At 38.5% G+C, this 19498-nt stretch overlaps 1 protein-coding gene across 4 annotated transcripts; it reads right to left on the reverse strand.

Moving 5' to 3' along the window:
* Positions 1 to 759: 759 nt before the first annotated feature.
* Positions 760 to 17120, reverse strand: rilpl1 (Rab interacting lysosomal protein-like 1). 4 transcript variants are annotated; one of them, XM_084935918.1, is made up of 9 exons: positions 16534 to 17120; positions 13036 to 13183; positions 12048 to 12166; positions 9645 to 9890; positions 8780 to 8926; positions 6986 to 7036; positions 6749 to 6903; positions 5746 to 5850; positions 760 to 3373 (listed from the first exon to the last, which is right to left on the reverse strand). In XM_084935918.1, exons 1-9 carry the CDS (start codon positions 16819 to 16821, stop codon positions 3241 to 3243), a joined length of 1392 nt encoding a protein of 463 aa, XP_084792044.1. In that variant the 5' UTR covers positions 16822 to 17120; the 3' UTR covers positions 760 to 3240. The 4 variants fall into 4 exon arrangements, with proteins under 4 accessions (XP_084792044.1, XP_084792041.1, XP_084792042.1 ...); XM_084935916.1 differs by lacking the exons at positions 6986 to 7036; positions 8780 to 8926 and adding an exon at positions 4406 to 4493 and having other exon boundaries at positions 3273 to 3373; positions 16534 to 17118; XM_084935915.1 differs by lacking the exons at positions 6986 to 7036; positions 8780 to 8926 and having other exon boundaries at positions 16534 to 17118.
* Positions 17121 to 19498: the final 2378 nt, after the last annotated feature.

A 19498-nucleotide genomic window follows, 5' to 3' on the forward strand; every position in this document is an offset into this window, starting at 1 on the left:
GGGTTGATGTTGTATAGTTTGTTCACCAGAGGGCACTCTGCACCACACCATCTGTCCATTTTATTCCACCTATCCAGTTTAGGGTTGGGGCTGGATCCTATCTCAGCTGTCACAGGGTGAGAGTTATAGTACACCCTGGACAGGTTGCCAGGGCTATTACAACCATTCACTCCTATTGTCAATTTAGAATCACAAATTCCACACAGCAAAACCCCAGGTTGGAATCAAAACGAGACCAGGACTTTCTCACTGTGAGGCGACGGTATTAACCCCTGTACCACCATGCTATCCTCATCTAATTGAGATAAATCATATTTCTTCTTGTCACAACTTTCCACACTAACCCAGCATCTTAAATTAATAAATAAAATCATCCTTTTTTTGGTGAATTGGACTACTACTGCTGTGTTTTCTGTTATGTTTCATATTTAGTCTTCATATAGACCTCTGATTTCTAAATTGTTACATAAGTGCAAAAGGTGATATATTCTATACAATGGAATTTCAACCAAATACACTGCTTTGTGCCTTATGTTTAAATTGAGACAGAGGAAAATTAATGTAGTTAAAATTTTTCCCCATCCCAGTTATTTTACCACACTGGCTGTTCTTTGTTTACAAATGTATGTTCCCTTGCCCATTTCCTTTTACAATTATGAACAAATCAAACACTTGAACGTGACTGCGATCTGTTGTTATGCAAGTTAGGAAAAAAACAACAACAACAAAACAAAAACAAAAAAAACACGTGCAAAAATGTCAAATATTACAGATTTTTATTACTGATGTGACATGTTTGAATTTCATGAAGCACTGATCCATTCAATATATCTCTTAAATCTCCACATTAATGGGCTTCATAGGAGACTCAACAAAGGAAAAAAATGAAGATTGGAGTGAGCACTCGGGTAGGAGTTCATTTCCCTTAAAATATTTCACTGTTTAATTCCTTCATGAATAAATTGAGCAGATCCCTTTGACTTCCAAATAACATGTAAAATATAAAAGGGGGAAAGCTGCTTTAACACACGTCTTTAGCCTCATTTCTCAATCTTTTCATTTGCCATTCATTTATTCCACCTTCCTGGGTGAGTATAAATGAAGATAAAGTGCCACTACTGTTAACGTTTCCATGAAGGCATCAGCTGTTAAAGCACAAGCACCATCCGCAAAATAGTCTTTTTAAAAAATAAATGTAAACACACTCTTCAGCTTAATTACCATTATTTTAAACCATGCACAATTTGAGAAATAATCCTTCATGACTTACACTGCTTCTAAACAGAGCCTTGATTCATGTTTCAATTTGAGGCCTATAAATGATGCATATAAACACAAACGCACTGACTTCTATTTTGCACATGATGTGTGATGATATTCGGGGTTATTATTGTTGCTTATGCTGAATATGAATATTTTATCTAGGGAAAAAGTGCAAATGTAATGTAAGATTTAGGCTCTTACTGATGGCACAATATGTATTAATTAAAATACATTTTAATTTATTTTGCTTTTATTTGAAGTGAAAGCTGCTGTACGTTTTTTTCATAAGTGATTCTAATACAATATTACACTGTCTCTTCGGGTCTATGTTTGATTTTAGAAATTAAACAGAATCATATAGATGTCATTTATTATTGCCTGCTATGGTTTGGCTGGTGTTACAAAACTGCAGGTTTGCGTAAGCACAATGTGGAGCGTCACGTTTGTCACTGAAAGCGTGAAATCAGACTTCATAACAAATGTAAGTTTGTATGTAAGGCTTTGTTTAGATAGTGTAAAATATTAGGGGAATTCCCATGGTACAGCTATTCTCTCTTTCACAAAAGAGAAATCTGTGTTAATTGTTAGAGAAAAGGGGCACATAAAAAGAAAAAAGAAGCATCACAAACATAAATATATTCAAATTTCTCGAACAAAATAAAGAGATACTAAGTCAAAACTATAGTGAGTGAAGAGCTTACTATGTCAAAATTATGAGACAATACATCATTATTAAGTTAATAAATTAGAATTAGATTGACTAAAAGAAAATAAAAAATTGCAGCAATGAACGAAAAGCTCAAGCTATGATTTACAACTTTTAATCTATAAAAAGATCATTAGTATTATAAAGATCTAAAAAATAAAACGGGCTTGCTAAATCTTACAATTTAATTTGTAATTTGTTTAGTCAAATGCATTACATTCATTTACGGTTTTCAGATCATAAAAACAAGAAATTATTAAGTCAGGGGTTAAATTTATACTAAACCATGATGAGTGAGTAAAAAATGTATAATAATTCATCAGTAGTAGTTGACTTAAATAAAACTGGAAAAGTTTTATAATGAACAAATTCATCATGCCAAAGCTTTTATATTACCATGAAATTATGGAATATTGCAAACACTGACTTAAAAAGTACAAATATGTGAATTAATGACTCACTAATTCAACATTAAAGCCAACATTAAATGTTGCTTATTTTGGCTACATACAACATGTAGCCAACATTATAGGAGACGTCATGAAATGCTAAAATGCTTAAACCATCCTGTAATAGGATATTAAAAACTATGATGAATGGGTAAAAATGCAAAGACAAATTGGGATTATGATGGCCAAAATCTAACTTTCACTTTACACGAGTACTTTAAATTCTCATACCCAAGTGTTTATGCATTCATTCTTTTTAGTCGCAGAAACTGCTGTATTAAATATGAGAACAAAATATCTTCACACAGCTTTAAATTGTGACTGCATGCAACATTTAAACAGAGGCCTCAATTAGATTTCATAGAGCTGCATAGACTCAACTTGCAAAACGCTGGTGATGGACTGATTAGCTGCCCACTTGACAGAAATTTGAAATAACTAAATGGGATATTAAAATGTTGCTCTCATTAAAAAACTAGTGACACTCAGGTGTGCAGTCATTTTCCCCCTTGTTTACTCCGGACCTCCAGCTCCTTATCATTTACCACCTGCCAAAACATTCCACTTTCCACAGTCAACCTGAGTTTACCCTCTCGCCTGCACGTCAATCCTGTAAAACACTTTCAGGGATTTTTTTTTTTTTTGAATGGCAGAATTTGAAGTATACACAGTATTTTTTCCAAGGACATTAGATTCTTCTTGTTTCTTGCCATCTTCTCACCTCGTGTACATGGCATTTCAGCTGCAGTGTGAGTTGCTAGTGTTGGTTTGGTGTGCAGTTGAGTGATGGGAGTGTTAAGAGTTTTAAGTCCCATACGGTGACTACATGTGCTGCAACGCCTCCTGGGCTTGTTCGGTGTAGACGTCGTCTTTGCCTGCCCACGAGCCGAAGCCGACGTCGAAATGTGCACTGCGCTGCGAGCTCCGCTGCTTGTCACGTGAGAAGAAACTAAACCTGAGACGAGAGAACGGAGAGAAGAAACAGGCGGTGGGTTACAACACCATATATGTAGGGCTAACACTGAGTATGAGCTACATGTAAAGCAGTGTTAGAGTAATGGCAAATTTAACAGAATGCATCACAAGTGAATTATTTTAGTTTTTAATTACGACACCTTCTGTATAATTAGTGTAAACAAATGCCTCTATGTTACATCAGTCGTTTTGTTTGGATATCTGCTCCTGACACTTAAAACTGGTTTCTCTTAATCTGAACACTTCTAATGTCAACAGGATTGTTTTCCTTTTGTCATATGTCAAGTTCTGTTGTAACCCTGATTCAAATTAACACAAAACTCTACAAACCACTTAAGGTGAAATAACTATATAGAAATTGAAGTAAATTTCTGCTCATTTAAACGTCCCCTTAATTCCAATATGTAATTTTCTTTCCAATTTAACCTTGTCAAGTGAGGTGATGTGCTGCATTCATCACTACAAAACACAGACACTATTTTTCAGCAATTTTTCCCTCATGAACCTATTACTTTCATCTCTAAAGTTCTGTCATTTTACCCCCTCTTACCCAGCCCCTTTTTCCTCTTCACCTGCCCTAATACACTATTGTAAAAATTCATAAATTGTAGCAGAAATTATTTCGTCATTTTCTGTAAATTGATCCGGGCAGGTGATAAAATATTAAAGCATTAAAAATTAAATTAATCCCTAGCTATGATCTAAAAGCACTTTAGATCAATTTAGATTGTAAATTCCACACAATCATTTTTAGTGCGCATGGTCAGTCAGGATGGTCAGTGAGGGCAAAAGTTGAGACATTAGACTACACACTATTCTGACTGGCTGATTTATTTTTTGCACGATCCTTGGTCGTCTCATTCGACGAACACAATAAGACAGCCCCACAATCAGCCAATCAGAATACTACAAAGGTGCGAAAAGAAAGCAACCCCGTGGACATGCAAAGGGGGTGAAGCCTGTTAGCTGAGACAGTGATGGATTGCAAAGCCAACCAAATATAGAGTCATACAAGTGACATGAGGCGTCTGATTGGCTGTAAAGTGGGGTCATCTGGGATCAAACCAGCCGCTACCATCGGCATTATAGCGGTGAAGATCCTGTTACACAGAGGTAAAGACACGAAAACACACATACATAGGGGATGGGGGAGGACAAGGACCACATCAACTGTTGACCTCTGTCTGAACCAAACCTCATTAAAGCTCAAAAGATGTCAAGCGGAGTTTATTTTAAACCAGAGAGGAAAATAAAATTATGATATTGAATTAAAAAATACAACAAAATCCAAGAACAACTCACAGCATGTTAAAAACCAAAACACAGTGAATGCAACTTAGTTTGCACAGATAAACTGTATAAACATGCAAACTGCTGCTAATGTTGCCACCATATTGGTATAGCGACACCTCCTGATACATTTAATTAATGTCCCGAATCTTGTACTTACACTTGCTACTTTGCACACTGACAGAGCTGCCATAGAATTAATTAAAAAAAACTTAACCAGAAAGCTTGTAATAGTCTGCCACACACTGGAGCAGCCTGGGATTGAATCATTTCTTCCTCCTGAGGCACAGCCACCTCGTATAAATAATGTAATGCATGGTAAAATAAAAAGAACATGTTTTTAAATACTAAAAAATATTATAAAAATGACCATTTATTGATATCACCCTAATCTAATAATGTCTGTTTATTTTTTTTGGAAAACAATTGTTTTATATTTTGAATACTTTTAGTTTTACATTCATGAAAATATTTACCCTCATACAGTCACAGGACTTACAGGAATGATATGTACTCTGTATCAGAGAGCTATACAGAGACACAGATTAACAGGTAAACAATTTCATTAAAAAATTCTCAACACTAAAAAAAAGACATTCAATTAAATATTACGTTAATAAAATAGTAAAGTGTCCTACAATTAGAATACTTGGAGCTGCTTTTAGCCTTGAGTCCTTGTCACAATGTGACAGCTAATTGGAAACAACTACAGAGTCCAGTTTGTACATGGCTGACAAACACAGGATAAATGTATGTTTACTTATTAGTAGCCCAGCTACCTCTGTAAAGTAAAGTATATATAGTATATGGTATCACACGAGGGAAGCGAAGTCTAAAGCTAAAGCTGCCAGCCTGAAACAGCGTCTGGCACTGCTGCTGAAGAGACAAGAACAAGCATGTAATATGCAAATGACTGAGCATGTAGAGGCCAAATAATCAACTGCTACTCACAGCATGCAAAGTTCCCATTAATCACAGGAAGCAAGGTTTTCACAGGCAAGTGTTTTCATTAGCAGATGTTACATGAGTGAGAGTATTTGTGTGAGTGTGAGCTCCACATACAGGCGTTTGATTCCCGATTCTGGCTGGGCAGAAGAGCGGGAGCGAGTCCTCAGTTCAGGGGAGGGAGAAGAAGATGGAGTTACAATCTCCTCGTCTGCCTCATCACTGCAAACACAAAGACCACCAGAATTACAGAGATCAGGATTACTTTGTCTATGAAGCACAACATATCAGGCTTTTTCACAGATGGACAAAAATAATTAGATGTAAAAAGTGGGATTTTTTTTGGAGTAAATACATTTTTAACTTAATGTGCTGGCAGAGAGATGACCAAAAGATGTGCGTAAAAAAGGGAACAAAAAATATGCTTTAGAGAATTTAAATTGGTTGTTAGTCGGATTTTAAAGCTCTGTGGCAACTTGTGTTGGTTGTGAGCAACCCTCCAAGAAAAATATTAAACAATGTGAATGTCTAACACTAAGAATACATCAAGCAATACATCTTAATTGGGAAATGCATATGGTTTCTTTATGGCTTCTTCATGCACTGATTTTTTTCTCTTCATCATCCCACAACAAGTCATAGTAAACGTCTATCCCTTGTGGAGGGACTGAGTATTTCTTTACTCAGTCCCTCCACCCATACTTATGATATGGGTGGACACCAATAACATAATTTGCCAAAGTATCATAATAATCTTACGGCCGAAAAGGCTTCACAAGCACATAAACAAAAGTCTGAAAGTTGAAGTAAAAGCAGAGATAACAGTACAAGAAACATGAGGCTAAAATATAACTGTGCTAAGTAACAGAGCATAAACATGAAAGAATATAATAATTAAACTGAAAACAACTACAAATAAGTGCAATTGTAACATATATTAATGAGGAAACAGCAACTTAAAGCACTCAGCAAGAAGCTGGCCCTGTGTGGTCTGACTGAGAAAACAAACTTCTAAATCCTGTTGATGCACGATAAACACCGTTTTGTGCAGCTCGTAAATATCTCTCTCCACAGAAGGTGGGTAATTGTCAATATTAACATGTTTAACACCTATATGTACCTTTTATAGTAGGCCAGCTCCTCCTGCAGCAGGAACACTTTGGCCTTTAGCTCATTCCGCTCATGCAGGACATCCCTCAGCTCCTGCAGGGTGAACCTGGGCCTGTTGGGGTCCTTTGGATCCAGGCCCCCCGACTCCTCCTCACACAGCGCCTCCTGCCGAGAGAAAAATACATTACACAGAGTAAACTAAACCAGAGAACAGAAGGGAAGAGGCAGGGGCGGGGAGTGAGGATACCTTAGTGAAATATTGGAACACAGCAGGCATGTCTTCATCGCACATCGCCTCCTGGTGGCAAATGTTTAACTACAAGTCAGACACAGGGCCTTTTTGTTCCAATGCATTGGTTTAGTTCAGACTTCACCCCAGTCTGTGAGCTAAAATGCTGTTAGCTTTTTTAACTCAGCAAAGAGAAATTCACTGAGTGTTAAAGGAAAACACCTGAAACACATGCTGCAGACACGAGGCACTCATGCAAAATTCTACTCTAAAATGTCCAAAATTCTCACGCTTTTCAGGACTCTGTACACAAAGTCCAACTGGAATCACATGTTTCATCAAACTTTTTATACATTAGAGATTATCCGAATGTGTGTGCAAATGAATAAAAAAATGGTTTTGTGATGCGCTTTAGCTCAGCCACTCCTGACTTTGTTGTCTGCTCCAGACATTTTCAGCTCACTTGGCTGTTTCACAACTATTCTTCCCTGCAACACTTCAAACAAATTATTTTACATTTAGATGTTTGTTATATATTTGTTTATATTGTCTATCTTATTACTTAATGTTTTCTTTATTTTAACCTTTGTGTACAGCGCTTTGTGACTGCCTGTCTATAAAAAAGCGCTTAATAAATAAACCTTACTTACTTACTTATATTTGTTCTTTCATTTAAAACCCAAATAGTACAGATTTTTTCATGTGGTCGAACTGACAAATGCTTATTGTCTAGCAGCCCCGATGCTAAAGTGAGACCATCTTTGCATCTTGCTGGTTAATGTCAAGCAGCAACAGCAGGAAATGTTTGCATAACTTTGGATAACTTGTAACCACTGATTGTACACCAAGGTAAACAGATAGGCATCTCAATAGAGTTGGGACAGCTCCTGAAGGCTGATCTCGGTCATAAAACAGTAGTTTTGGAGGCTGATGAAGTGAAAAGGACCAGATGTGAGTCAGCCATGGTCTGTGGCTTATTTTCTCATTTATCAGGGATCAAAGAGCCAGAACACACAGACCTGTTTGACTCACTGAGAGCACACAGTAGTAAAGACAATGGTGCATGTACATCTTCCACCGCAGCCGTCTAGTGTGCTTATTTGGCTCAGATTCAGTCCAGGTTCAGTGTCACTGTGAGAACAGATTTATCGGCATGTCTCCACCTTTGTTTAGCACGTCAGATGTTTCCATCAGTGTGCTGAATACTGCTGAGCGGCTAAAAAAAAACTCAACCATGAGCTTTCATGTCATTAGCTGCACTAACTGGCTAGTTAGAGCTGTCATTCATTTATCATTTATGAAATTTTTCTGAATGTGTTTTAATGTGTTTCGAAACATAACATCAATTGTAGTTAATATAAAAGTCTTAAATGTAGCTACATTAAAAAATAACATTGTAGTACTCTTGTTTTCTTATTCTTTCTTACCACTATTACAGCAGAGAAATAAAAAAGAAACACTTAATTGTAGCTTTTTCTGCCGTCTGTGTTTCAATCTCAGGGTGCATGAAAGGACAGATTCAAGTGTCGTTAAAGGCAGGGCTCTTGCAGTATTCTATATTTAGAGGGGTCATGAGTGCACTTGTCCAGAAAGTCACTTAGCTGTGGAGAGGAAATCCTACTGATACTCTGTTAGCTTTCTGACACCCATGCAGAGTCGTTTCAGCACAGTCCACATGTCACAGAAATGTTAGTCTACTATCTTCCTTTGTTTATACCCACAAGGCTAATGTTCCATGGGGAGGAGTGCAGGTTTGGAGTTAGAGTCAGGACAATCACATCACTCTAGTGCTAATCAGCACATTTGCATTACCCAAAGCAACACTGCATCGTCCTCAGCATCCTCGTGTGTCTCTGGGCTGAGGGAACCACACAGAGGCCACGATACACCATCAACCCCCCCGGGTGTCAGCTCTGAGGAGCCCTCAGCCCCCACCAACACTGTAGCAATTTTACCACACTGGTGAGGCAAAAGACAGTTTGTGAGACATATAATAAACTATTGAGTTGCTCCGAGGATTTGTGGTGCACAAATCCACAAATACAGTTCAAATGGTTTGAACAACTGCATGTAAAAATGATCAGATCTGTTATACAATGCAAACGATTTGCATAACATGCTAGTTTGTTTGCTCATTTCTCACAACAAGTCAAGAGAAGATCAAACTAAAAGGTTAGCTTCACACAAAGACTGGAAGCTGGGGGAAACTTCCAATAATGTTTCTTTTATCATTTTTCACCATCATTTTCTGTTCCAATGTGCGTACAAATATTCCAATACCTCAAGCTTCAGACTACCCTAACTAAAGAATTTTTTCTGTGTTTGGCTCTGTAAGACATTATGACAGTGGATATTCCTAATGTGGTCATCTCACAGAGGCCCCACCTACTTGCTAGTACAAAACTTCTGTGTTTTGTTTGCAAAGGGCAGTGAAGAGGAATTTGGGGGAATTTAGCAAAAACATCTTGTTTCACACAGAGAATGACCTGAGGGGCTTCACCAAGGCCCAGCATAAGATAGAGAAGGATTATTTAACTATATAACATACAGAGAGTCCAAAAATTAAGACATATAGAGCTTGTGTAATAGGTCCACATTAAAGTAAGCAATGTTATCTGTACAAAAAACTAAAATGTGAATCAAAAAGTTATGTTCAGTTTTCCCTGTGCTCTGTTACCTCTGCAGGTGAAGGAGGCTGAGGTGGGGGCTCGTCTGGGTTCTGAGCAGGCAGCTCTCCTTGAAGCCGTTCCCTTAAGCGTGCCGCTTCCTGTCGAAGAGCAGCAACTTCCTGTCCCCGAGCCTGAGCACTGGCCTCCAGCTCAACCTTCTGTTCAATGAGAGCTTTCCCTTGAGCTTCTACCACAGAGATTTTATGGCGCAGGTCATGGTTGATTTTCATAAGTCGAGACTGCTGCTGCTGGAGCTGGAGAAAGAAACAGAGAGACAATGGGCTGCATGGTTTCTCAGAACTGCCACACAGGAGGTAAAAGCCAGCCATCAAAGGTAAGAGCATGCATTTTCAGGCAATCTGTCTGAGGAGATATTGATTGTGCTGTACTGGGTGACACACAAACCATTAGTGGGTGTCGGGGGGTTTCTAAAGCCACAGAACAAATGAACAGCTGAATTCATGGACAAGTGAAATAATATAAATGACTGAAATGAAAATTCACTGTTAAGATCCTAAAATACCTGGGCCTTAGCATTTCAGAGTGAGAGTGACTAGGCTGCCTTTCCCAGCAAAGGAAACCAAATGAGTGACATCTGAGTACTCAACTTCACTGTATATCTAAAGTAAGTTTCACATGTGGAAAATCTTGGACTAAAGAACATTTTGAAGTCTCACAATGCACATTATTTTTCTACCTACCCATGCGTACAAATTCACATAACTCCTGAAATGTTCAGGAACCTTTACATATCAGCCTTTACTTGGCTGATATGTTTCCTGTTTTGAATGTTCAACTGTAGTATCACATACTATCACATAGTTCTGTGTTGTGTCTTATCTGCCTATCCAAGTTTTTTTTTTCAGATCTCTAGTAGCTATTTTGGTGTTTCATCTGCCCTCTGCTGTCTCCCATCCTGCTCACAGTAAACAGGAAGGTTATGACAACAAAAACTATTCCCTAAACTGTATTTTTTTTGTCATAATTAGATCATTAACCCATGTTAATTATCATTTTACTATACACATAAGACTGATACCAAGACATGTGCTTATCTATGATGTTGTAGACAGCTGTATTCACAAGCTAAAGTGTGAGCTGCTGATATTTATGTTAGTAATGGTTTAGTTTTCTGACAAAGATTTGGAAAACCAGTAGATCAATAGTAGATTAGCTGACTTGCTAAAGAATCTTCTTCATCGACATCCTGAACTTGAGGCCACAGCATTTTTACGTTCCCTTTATCCACCACCTCATCCAGGACTCATCCATCCTTTTTAAAAATACTTCCATATTGATTGCAGAGCTATGGCCAAAGGCCAAAAGATGAGTTGTGTAACCTCTTCTGTAACATCTATAACCTCTCTCGCTCTGAGAGAACCAAAAACCTGCATATTTGCATTTTGCACCAACACATTTTGGGGGTGTTTAATGCATGACTGGAATGACAGATCAACAGATCCAGGGCTCTTTTTTTTTTTTTTTTTTACAAAAAATCTGAAGCTTTGATGCCTATGGTGACACGTCAAAATGTCTGCTGTGAAAAAGGTTTTATTGAACCTGACATTAAAAAACTGTCTCTGCTGTTATTTTCTGGAAAGCCATCTTGTGAAATTTTACATGTTTATTGGAGAAATTTTAGTCCTCTATGTCAGCTTCTGACTTGTTGACCTTTTCCAGATCTATGGCCATGTCTTCAATTTACTACACAATCCAGACTGGTCTGTAGTGATGTCCTTTGCATGACCTTTACTCTGGCTTGTTCACACTACACTGTCGCATTTAGGTGGGGTCTCTTTGTTATCTGAAACCTAATCTATACAAAAGAAATACTCACAGGCACACAAAACACATCAAACACCCTTCATCTGATAATGTGAGACTTTGTAAATTATACATGTAGGCTATTTGTTTTTGAGACTGGTATGATCCACTTCAAAGGTTTGTAAAATCAAGATAAAGAAGTTAAATTATTTGAGACTTTGCAGAAATTATGTACGAAAATAAACAAATACTTTGCACATTTCCAGGGTTTCTTAGCCTATGTTGAGGTGGGAAGCTAGAAATTGAAGGTAGGGAACTTGGGCACTCTGATAAAATAATCTTAAGAAACAAAAGTCTGATCAATGATTAGAAAACTAATTTGTTACAATCTATATATAGCTATTTTTAAATAGATGCTCGGAAGACCCATTCTATCCCTGAACTTTTTTACCTTTTTTTAAACAGTAAAACGCTGGCAGCAAATATGTCTACTCAATACTGAGCCAAAACATTTGCTGCTCATCTCGATCTAACCAGGCCTCTCTTATATTTAAAATATAGAAAATATCTGAATTCTTTATAATTCACACAAGAAGAAAAAAAAAACAGCCTCTTCTCATTGAGGCACCGAGTTTTTGTGTCCTTACTGCTTCTATGTCCTCATTTTTTAGAGTCAGTTCACGGTCCTTGGCTCGAATCTCATCTCTCTGCTTGTCCACCACTTCTTTGAGCTTCTTCATCACCTGCCTCTCCCTTTCTGACATACCTGGAAATGGGTGACAGAGGAAAAAAAATTGTCAGCCATAAAAATAAACAGGACAAATAGATTTTTCATCTGGGCTGACAGGCAGACGTGAGCTCTGATTTGTGTGTGAGGCTGGCAGGTGTGCTTGTACACTGAAGCTGGTCTGTGCGTCAGGGTGACTGTGGCCTCTGTGTGAGACCACGGAGAAGCCTCTGACGCAGGGATGAGACTGGCTCACCATTAACACAGAGAAGGCTCCCTTTGTTTGTGTTTGTATCTGAGTGTGGTACTGCGTGCACAGCAGAGAGAGAGAGAGAGGGGGACACACATGAGAAACGTATCGAGGGCAAACGGACAAGTTTCGGGGTGCACACGGCACAAACTTTAACTGAATTTCCAGGAAAATCAGCAAAAGACAAGCTGTTTCATGCTCTGCTGTGATGTAAACATTACTAGGTATCAGCAGGTTTTGAGTGGTAGCATGCAGACTCCCAACACTGAAGCAGGAGTCTGTTGTTTGGAATTATTATCAGGAACATGCTCACAGTGTTAGTAAAAAAAAATTACCCATGTACATGTTTCAGAAATCTGACAGTAACTGCAAAGCTCTTTGTAGGACCAATGCATAACCACACTTTCCCTGAAAAGTGATGAGCCTACTCAATGAGCCTACTTTTGACTCGATTCAATCTTGGTCTCAAAGATTTGCGTAGAGGGCAGTAACATTTCTACACACATATTAGTGAATAACACATAATAATGTTTTAAAGCAACTGACTTGTAAGTCATTCTCAGTCACTTGTAAACTGGTGTGTATCATGAAAAACACACATACAAACTTTCTTTTAAGCTAGACAGTACTTTGCTCTGATGGAGCCCCACATCCTCACCCTCATGCCTCTGCAGCTCCTCCTCGCTCATGGGGTCTTTCATGGACATATTGGTGAGAAGGGTTTTGTTCTCTTCCTGCAGCTGAGCAATCTGGGAGAGCAAATCCTGAGCTTCTCCCCTCCACACATCCTCCACCAGCTCCAACTCCTGCGTCAGACACATACACACATACTGTTATACTGTACATGTATCATTACTGATCACGTTTGTTATGGCTCAGTAAAACTAGAGTTAAAAAATCGGACTGAAGGCCTCATTGCATTGAGGTTTTTTTGCTGCCTGACTGTAAGGTGATTGTACATAAAAGCAATATTACCAAGCACGTATGTACAGACCTGCTTCCCTGGTTCAAAGAAACCATTTCAAAGCCAACAAGCAATTTCACTGCAAACATCCGCAATAATTTTGGTTGTGTAATGGGAGGATCAACGCATTGCTTTGGTCCTGACTATCTCAACAACAACTGGATGGACATAGTTTCTACGAGCATTTATGGTGCCCAGACCGGCATTACAAAACAAAACTGGCACTGCTGTGGTCTTCTGAGTTTTTCCTCTTTGCGCATGTGTAAGAAAAAGAAATCTCAACATTTCTAACTTTCAGAATTTACTGCAGTAATTTGCTTTCAAAGAACACAATTGTCATATCAAAGAGTAATGCGCTAATGACAAAAGCCTATAAAACACAATCGAATTGACTTGCTTTAAATTGTGGAAAAATTTTGGCAGATACTAAAAACGAAACATCTTCCTCAAGTCAGTCACTCAGACCTTAAATGATTCATATAGCAACTGGAAAACCAGGAACAAACAGGAAACAGGAAGCATGAGTCATTCTGTTCATATTGTCAAAGCAGCCACATTAACAAGAATGCATAATTTGCTGTTTGTACTTCATTTTTCCAGTTTACCTGTGAATGAATAGGCAAACATCACTATTACTTTAAAAGTGTGATGCATGTTTTTCAAATGTGATTCCATATTTAAATGTTTATTTTCAATGATATCAGAGGTGACTGTATCCGAATCGTTGTTGAACAGCTAGTTAGGATTCTGAGCAAAAGTAAGAGTTACAGTCATCAACAAGAGAGAATTTTAAAGACTTTTTAAGGATTGTAAACATGCAAAATTTGACACGTTGGTCGCTTCCATGATGAAGGTACCACGGGAGGCTACGCAGACTGTGCACGGGAGGCGTGGAAATGACGGATTCTGTGGACATGTGCCATTTCACACTGCTCCGAGGCCTGCTGGAATCAGTTTCATTGATTTTAGTGGAAGCTTAGTATGGGAGCACGTGCACTACACATGGGCAACATATGCTACATGTTCAGTCATTGGGTTCATGAAAAAAACAAAACAAAAAAAACCCACACAAAGTTTTATTATATACACTGCTGCACAACTCTTACATTAGAGTTTTATATACACAAAAGAAAACTGTGCACGGAGCCAATAAACACTACACCGCATATTTTCACTGTGGATGTGAACTTTTCATTTCCATGTGAAAACTGTGCTGGCTTCAAATGGCCTGTGAGTTGCAGCACAAACAGCCTTCTCCACTTTATCACGGTCACGAGACAGTTAATATGTGAACCACTGGCTCAGTCACTGTCACGAGAAACTGACACACTAGCTTTTTTTATAGCACTGAGCAGTCTGAGTGTCCGGCTTATTTCAAACCCCAAACACAGGGTCTACTTTTAGATTCACAAAGATGGAAAATAAATGAAAACATTTAAAGCTCGATGCTTTAATGCAGCGGTCCCCAACCCCCGGGCCTCGGACCGGTACCGGGCCGCGAGAGTTGAGGCTCAGGTGTGAAATGTACAGTTTTCAGGGTTTTTTATCGGGTTTCAGCGTTATTTTGTTATCGTTTTTATCGTTTACTCGGTTTTCCTTGGTCTTTTCACGTGTGTTATGAATAAATTTTCTTTTTTTCGGTACCGGTACTAGTTTTATTTTGTTGTATTTATCCGCGACACCTTAAAGGCCGGTCCATGAAAATATTGTCGGGCATAAACCGGTCCGTGGCGCAAAAAAGGTTGGAGACCTCTGCTTTAATGCACTGCATTTAGATTTTACTTGACCATTTCATAATACTTTACATTTAGATTCCAAAGGGAAATGTACTTTTTACCCAATTCCTTTATGTCTGCCAGCTATAGCTACTTTCAGATTATATACAAATATATAATTGCCTTATAAAATACAGCACGTGGTTAAGGATGATTTTTTTTCCTTTCATGGTGTATGAATACATTTTTACTCCATAAATTGTTTTTAGTGGTTCTTGAACCATTGGAAAAAGAAACCCATTCCTAGACATTTCTAAAGTTTACCCAACTCCTACACCAATGAATATGAATTAATAATTTATACTCACCTCACTACCACACTGGATGAATCTATATCTAGATTTAGAATAAGTACTATCTGTATGTAAAGTCATTTCAACCACTGGAGCTCCACCTCAACCAACTTCAGTCACAGACTGTATTTAAAACTGGACATAATGATGAAAGATTTGATCTGACAGGAGTGCTTGATGATACTATGTACAGCCACACAGTGACACCCCAAATCACCCAAATCACCCCAAACCTGATTTGTTGATTTTACTTTAAATATGACTATAATTTACTAAATTAACATCGTCTGTTATTAAATGAGACTTGAAAAGGCAATTCAGATCATAAGTTCACAAAGTAAGTGTTTGCCAAGATTATAAATCATGTCAGAAACAGGATCACTTTATCGTAGACTTCTTTCTAATCTAACTTCCGTTTGAGAGTCACTGCCCCCGCTATCTATTAAAAAAAGTAAAGGTTTAGAAATTTCACCTCCTGCTTCACTTCTTAGAGCTTATGTCCAGCTTTTATTCTGACTGAAACACAAAAATGCTACTTACTATGGCTGCAGCTATGATGGTTTAATTTTTTGACTATTTTGTGCATTTCTATTTAGTGTTATACATTAATAATGTGCACTAAAAGCATTTTATACATGTTTTACTTTCAGTACTTGCTTTTATTTAAATATAATGAAAAAAAGACTCTTTTAGCAGGGTATCCTTCCTGTTATAGGATTTTTACTTAAGTAACTGTTACCACTATCCACGTGCCTTGTGATGCTTTTTGTAGATATTTTACTGTTTGTTGTTTTCTTTTGTTTTTTTTCTATGGTTGAGTGCAAAATATTACTATACAACATTGACTGTAATGGATCATATTAATACTCTGTGTACGTGTAGGGGTGTTGTTGTTGTTCAACTTGTTTAACATCCAAAACTTTATTGTGCCTGATTCGTTTTAGAGCAGAGTGACACTTACTACTTTGACTCTGGTCACATTATAAATGCAGGACATTTTACTGTGGTACGTCCTACACGGATCAAAAACATAGTCTGACAGTCACTGACAAATTAAATCTTGACTTCCACTTTTATTTTGTATAGCAGAGAGTGATTGGCTCTGTGGCTGTGCAGTGTGAGACCTTTCTGTGCTTCTTCTCCTTCTCCAGCCGGTCTATGCGCTCCAGACGCAGCTTGTCCAGCTCCAGCCTCAGCTCTTCGGTCTCCGGGCTGATGCTGCTGCGGCTCACCATCACCTCCAGGATCTCCAGGACCCGCACCACTTTGGGCATGAGCCTAGACAGAGCCTCGCAGCCATACTGGTCTATGATCCGCTCAAACTCCTGCCCCACCACTGCGGCGATGTCATACACGTCCATCACCGTGAGGTCAGCCACATTTTTCTCCAGGGCCGACCCGAAGTCCTCCATGTCGAGATATTTTGTCCCTCCCCGGTTTCCTATTATGTTCCCTTCGCCGCAACAAACTTCCTCCCCCGTGAAGAACAAGCCTGCTAAGTTACGCTTTATGTCCTCAGCTTGATAAGCGGTGTCCAGAGACTCCTTAAAGCAACATATAACACTGGAACTATTGCATATCCATCACTAGCGGCTCAGTCCAGCCTTCCGTTTGATTTTTTTGAGATACATATCGCCTAAGTGCCATCGCTGTCCCGCCGGAGCTGCGGTGCCCTGTAAGCTAGCAGCTACCACTGTCAACCACTACAAAAGTAAACTTCACAATTTCGGCAGCACGTTTCAAAATAAAACCCGCAAGGAGAAAGATATTCCAACCTCTTCTCATATATTCATAATTGAGATGTTTTAACTAATGCAAAGCAAAGCAATGTGCTTTTTAACAAATAAAAACAATTTTCCAAAACGTTACTTTTAAGTAAAGATGGAAAAACCATTTAATTCTATTCTTATACAACGAAAAGTAAAGGCTCATTCATTGAAGTAACATTAGAAGCACACTTATCGACTCCTATATATCAAAATAAGCCCTTCCAAAATTAAATAGCTTCCAGCTGAACACGAAGAAACAACTGCTATGACTTTATGGTCAAAACATCTGTGTATGGTGTTGAAGAAAGATCAACAGAATTTTAACAAGGGCCGAGTCAGCCTTTCAGGTAATACCTGGAGGCGACGCCTTAAGAACATCTTATTTAAAATGGTGTCCTGGCAAACGGGGAAGTATCTTGAGGGAGTGTGGGTAAGGCTAAAATTAAATATGAAACACTGAAAGCGCCTATCTTAGAAAATTTCAACATACCCCGAAGTAAAACGTGGTGAAACGCTGATATATTTTGCATCACCATGTCACTAGTAACGTCATCACTTCTTGCATGTGCTGTTCATGAGGGCCATGACCTGTATCCACTGCTGTTCCTATGGAGATCAATAGTCTTATCTCAGTGGACAAAACAATAATTTAACAGTGCAGCAGGTTTATACAGAGTACCAGTTGTGATTACACTGTTACCTTGTACCGTTTATTAGTGCTTTTATTTTAAATATGATGAAGTCGAACGCCGGTTGCCTTTCCCTAACTTTACTTCCTGTTTGGTCCCTGCGTGAATCACAGTGGCTACTTCCATAGTGGTGAGGTTGCAGTTTGTATTGCGCATGACCGAAATAAGAGACGGACGAGGTCGCTGTGTGAATATATTACAGCACGAAGAGACCATTAACGCCTAAAACAACGCATCACTCTTCAACTAAACCGAATAAAGTGTGCTTTATGGGGGGGGGATCCTTTGAACATTTAATGAATCACTGATAACAGAAATAACAGAACTGCATTCATATTTACTGATGTCATATTATATGAATTGTAACACTGGGTTATAATAACAATAATAGACAACAATAGATAAAAATGACATATAAAGGAATATTTCTAAATGTTAACAAAGAAGGAAAGAGAAGTTTAGGGCTTTGAGAATTTTACTGTTCATAAACCAGCAATCTAAACATTTAGATTTGTAAATTTTGTGTCAACAAATCTTTTGACAAATTGTCCCAGCTTTACTTTACACCTGACACTCATACTGAAGTCAGTTAGATGTATATATGAAGATCTTGCTGTGAGGCAACAGTGCTAACCAACGTGCTGCCCACTTCTACAAATAAAACATTTTTACTCAGCTGTGCAATGTAGTTTGTAGTTTTTCAGCGCAAGTGTTTGAAAAGAAGAATAGCTGTCTGTGGGGGAAATTAGCTGAGGCTAAGGATATGTGTTGTGCGGAAAGAGTTAGAGAACTGGATTAACTCTGTTACTTGAGGGCTTGAGTGGCTGAGGACCAGGAAGGGTCATTGTGCAGGTAGGCAAGTTTCTGGAAAGTCCTTCACCTTATAGGTGATAGATTCTGGTGGTAAGCAGCTGATGGTGAACTCAGATTTCCTCAGAGCAGCATGAGGAGAACAGGAGAGGTTTGGCATGGCTTGGCACAGACTGGCAACAAGGTAACAAAGTTAGTCAATGACAAGCAGAGACATAGCAAAGACAATCTGGCAGAGATCTGCTACACCATCCAGCCCCCAGGTATGAGGTGGACTATCTGAGCAGAACTCCGCCCACAGGCGAACCCACAGAGCCCACTTCCACCTAGAACTCAAAGCGACTTTTACAAAGTGAGAGAGGAACAGAAAATAAACACAAAAACATCAGACCCTGTACAGACCATGACAACTATGTTGAGAAATGAGAGTTGAAATGTGGGGAGAGTTCAAACTGTGGATTTTTGAGAAATATAAGAGCAGGTTATCACTAGCTGGCTAACCTAAATGCTAAGATCCTCAGAAGTGAAAAATGACCATTGTGTGTTTATGTAAAAAATTTTAAGCCCAATAGCAAAAACTGTGACTAACAAAGAAAGGACAAAGCTGAAGCATATGGAAGACAGAAAAATAAAAAATGAATAACATGCATTAATGCATGGTGAAGATGAGCTCGGTGAATCATGGGAAGTCCAAGGTTAATCAAAAATGGAAGTTTTAAGCCATGTGACTGTTAAAAATCACATTCTTTAAGAACAGAGGAATGCCACTTTCAGGAAGTCAAACATCTTTCTTTTGTTTTGTTTTTTAAGCGGAGCCAGAG

Source organism: Perissodus microlepis, chromosome 7 (genome assembly GCF_051167445.1).
Source record: "Perissodus microlepis isolate ML-2025 ecotype Zambia chromosome 7, ASM5116744v1, whole genome shotgun sequence".
NCBI classification, from domain to species: Eukaryota; Metazoa; Chordata; class Actinopteri; order Cichliformes; family Cichlidae; genus Perissodus; species Perissodus microlepis.

Excerpts from the sequence above, each read along its gene's own strand:
- rilpl1 (XM_084935918.1), bottom strand. The coding sequence starts at position 16,821 with ATGGAGGACTTCGGGTCGGCCCTGGAGAAAAATGTGGCTGACCTCACG. Across the intron at positions 13,184-16,533 it reads AGGAGAAGAAGCACAGAAAG|GAGTTGGAGCTGGTGGAGGA; the intron begins GTCTCACACTGC and ends TGTCTGACGCAG. Across the intron at positions 5,851-6,748 it reads GAGCTGGCCTACTATAAAAG|TGATGAGGCAGACGAGGAGA; the intron begins GTACATATAGGT and ends TTGTGTTTGCAG.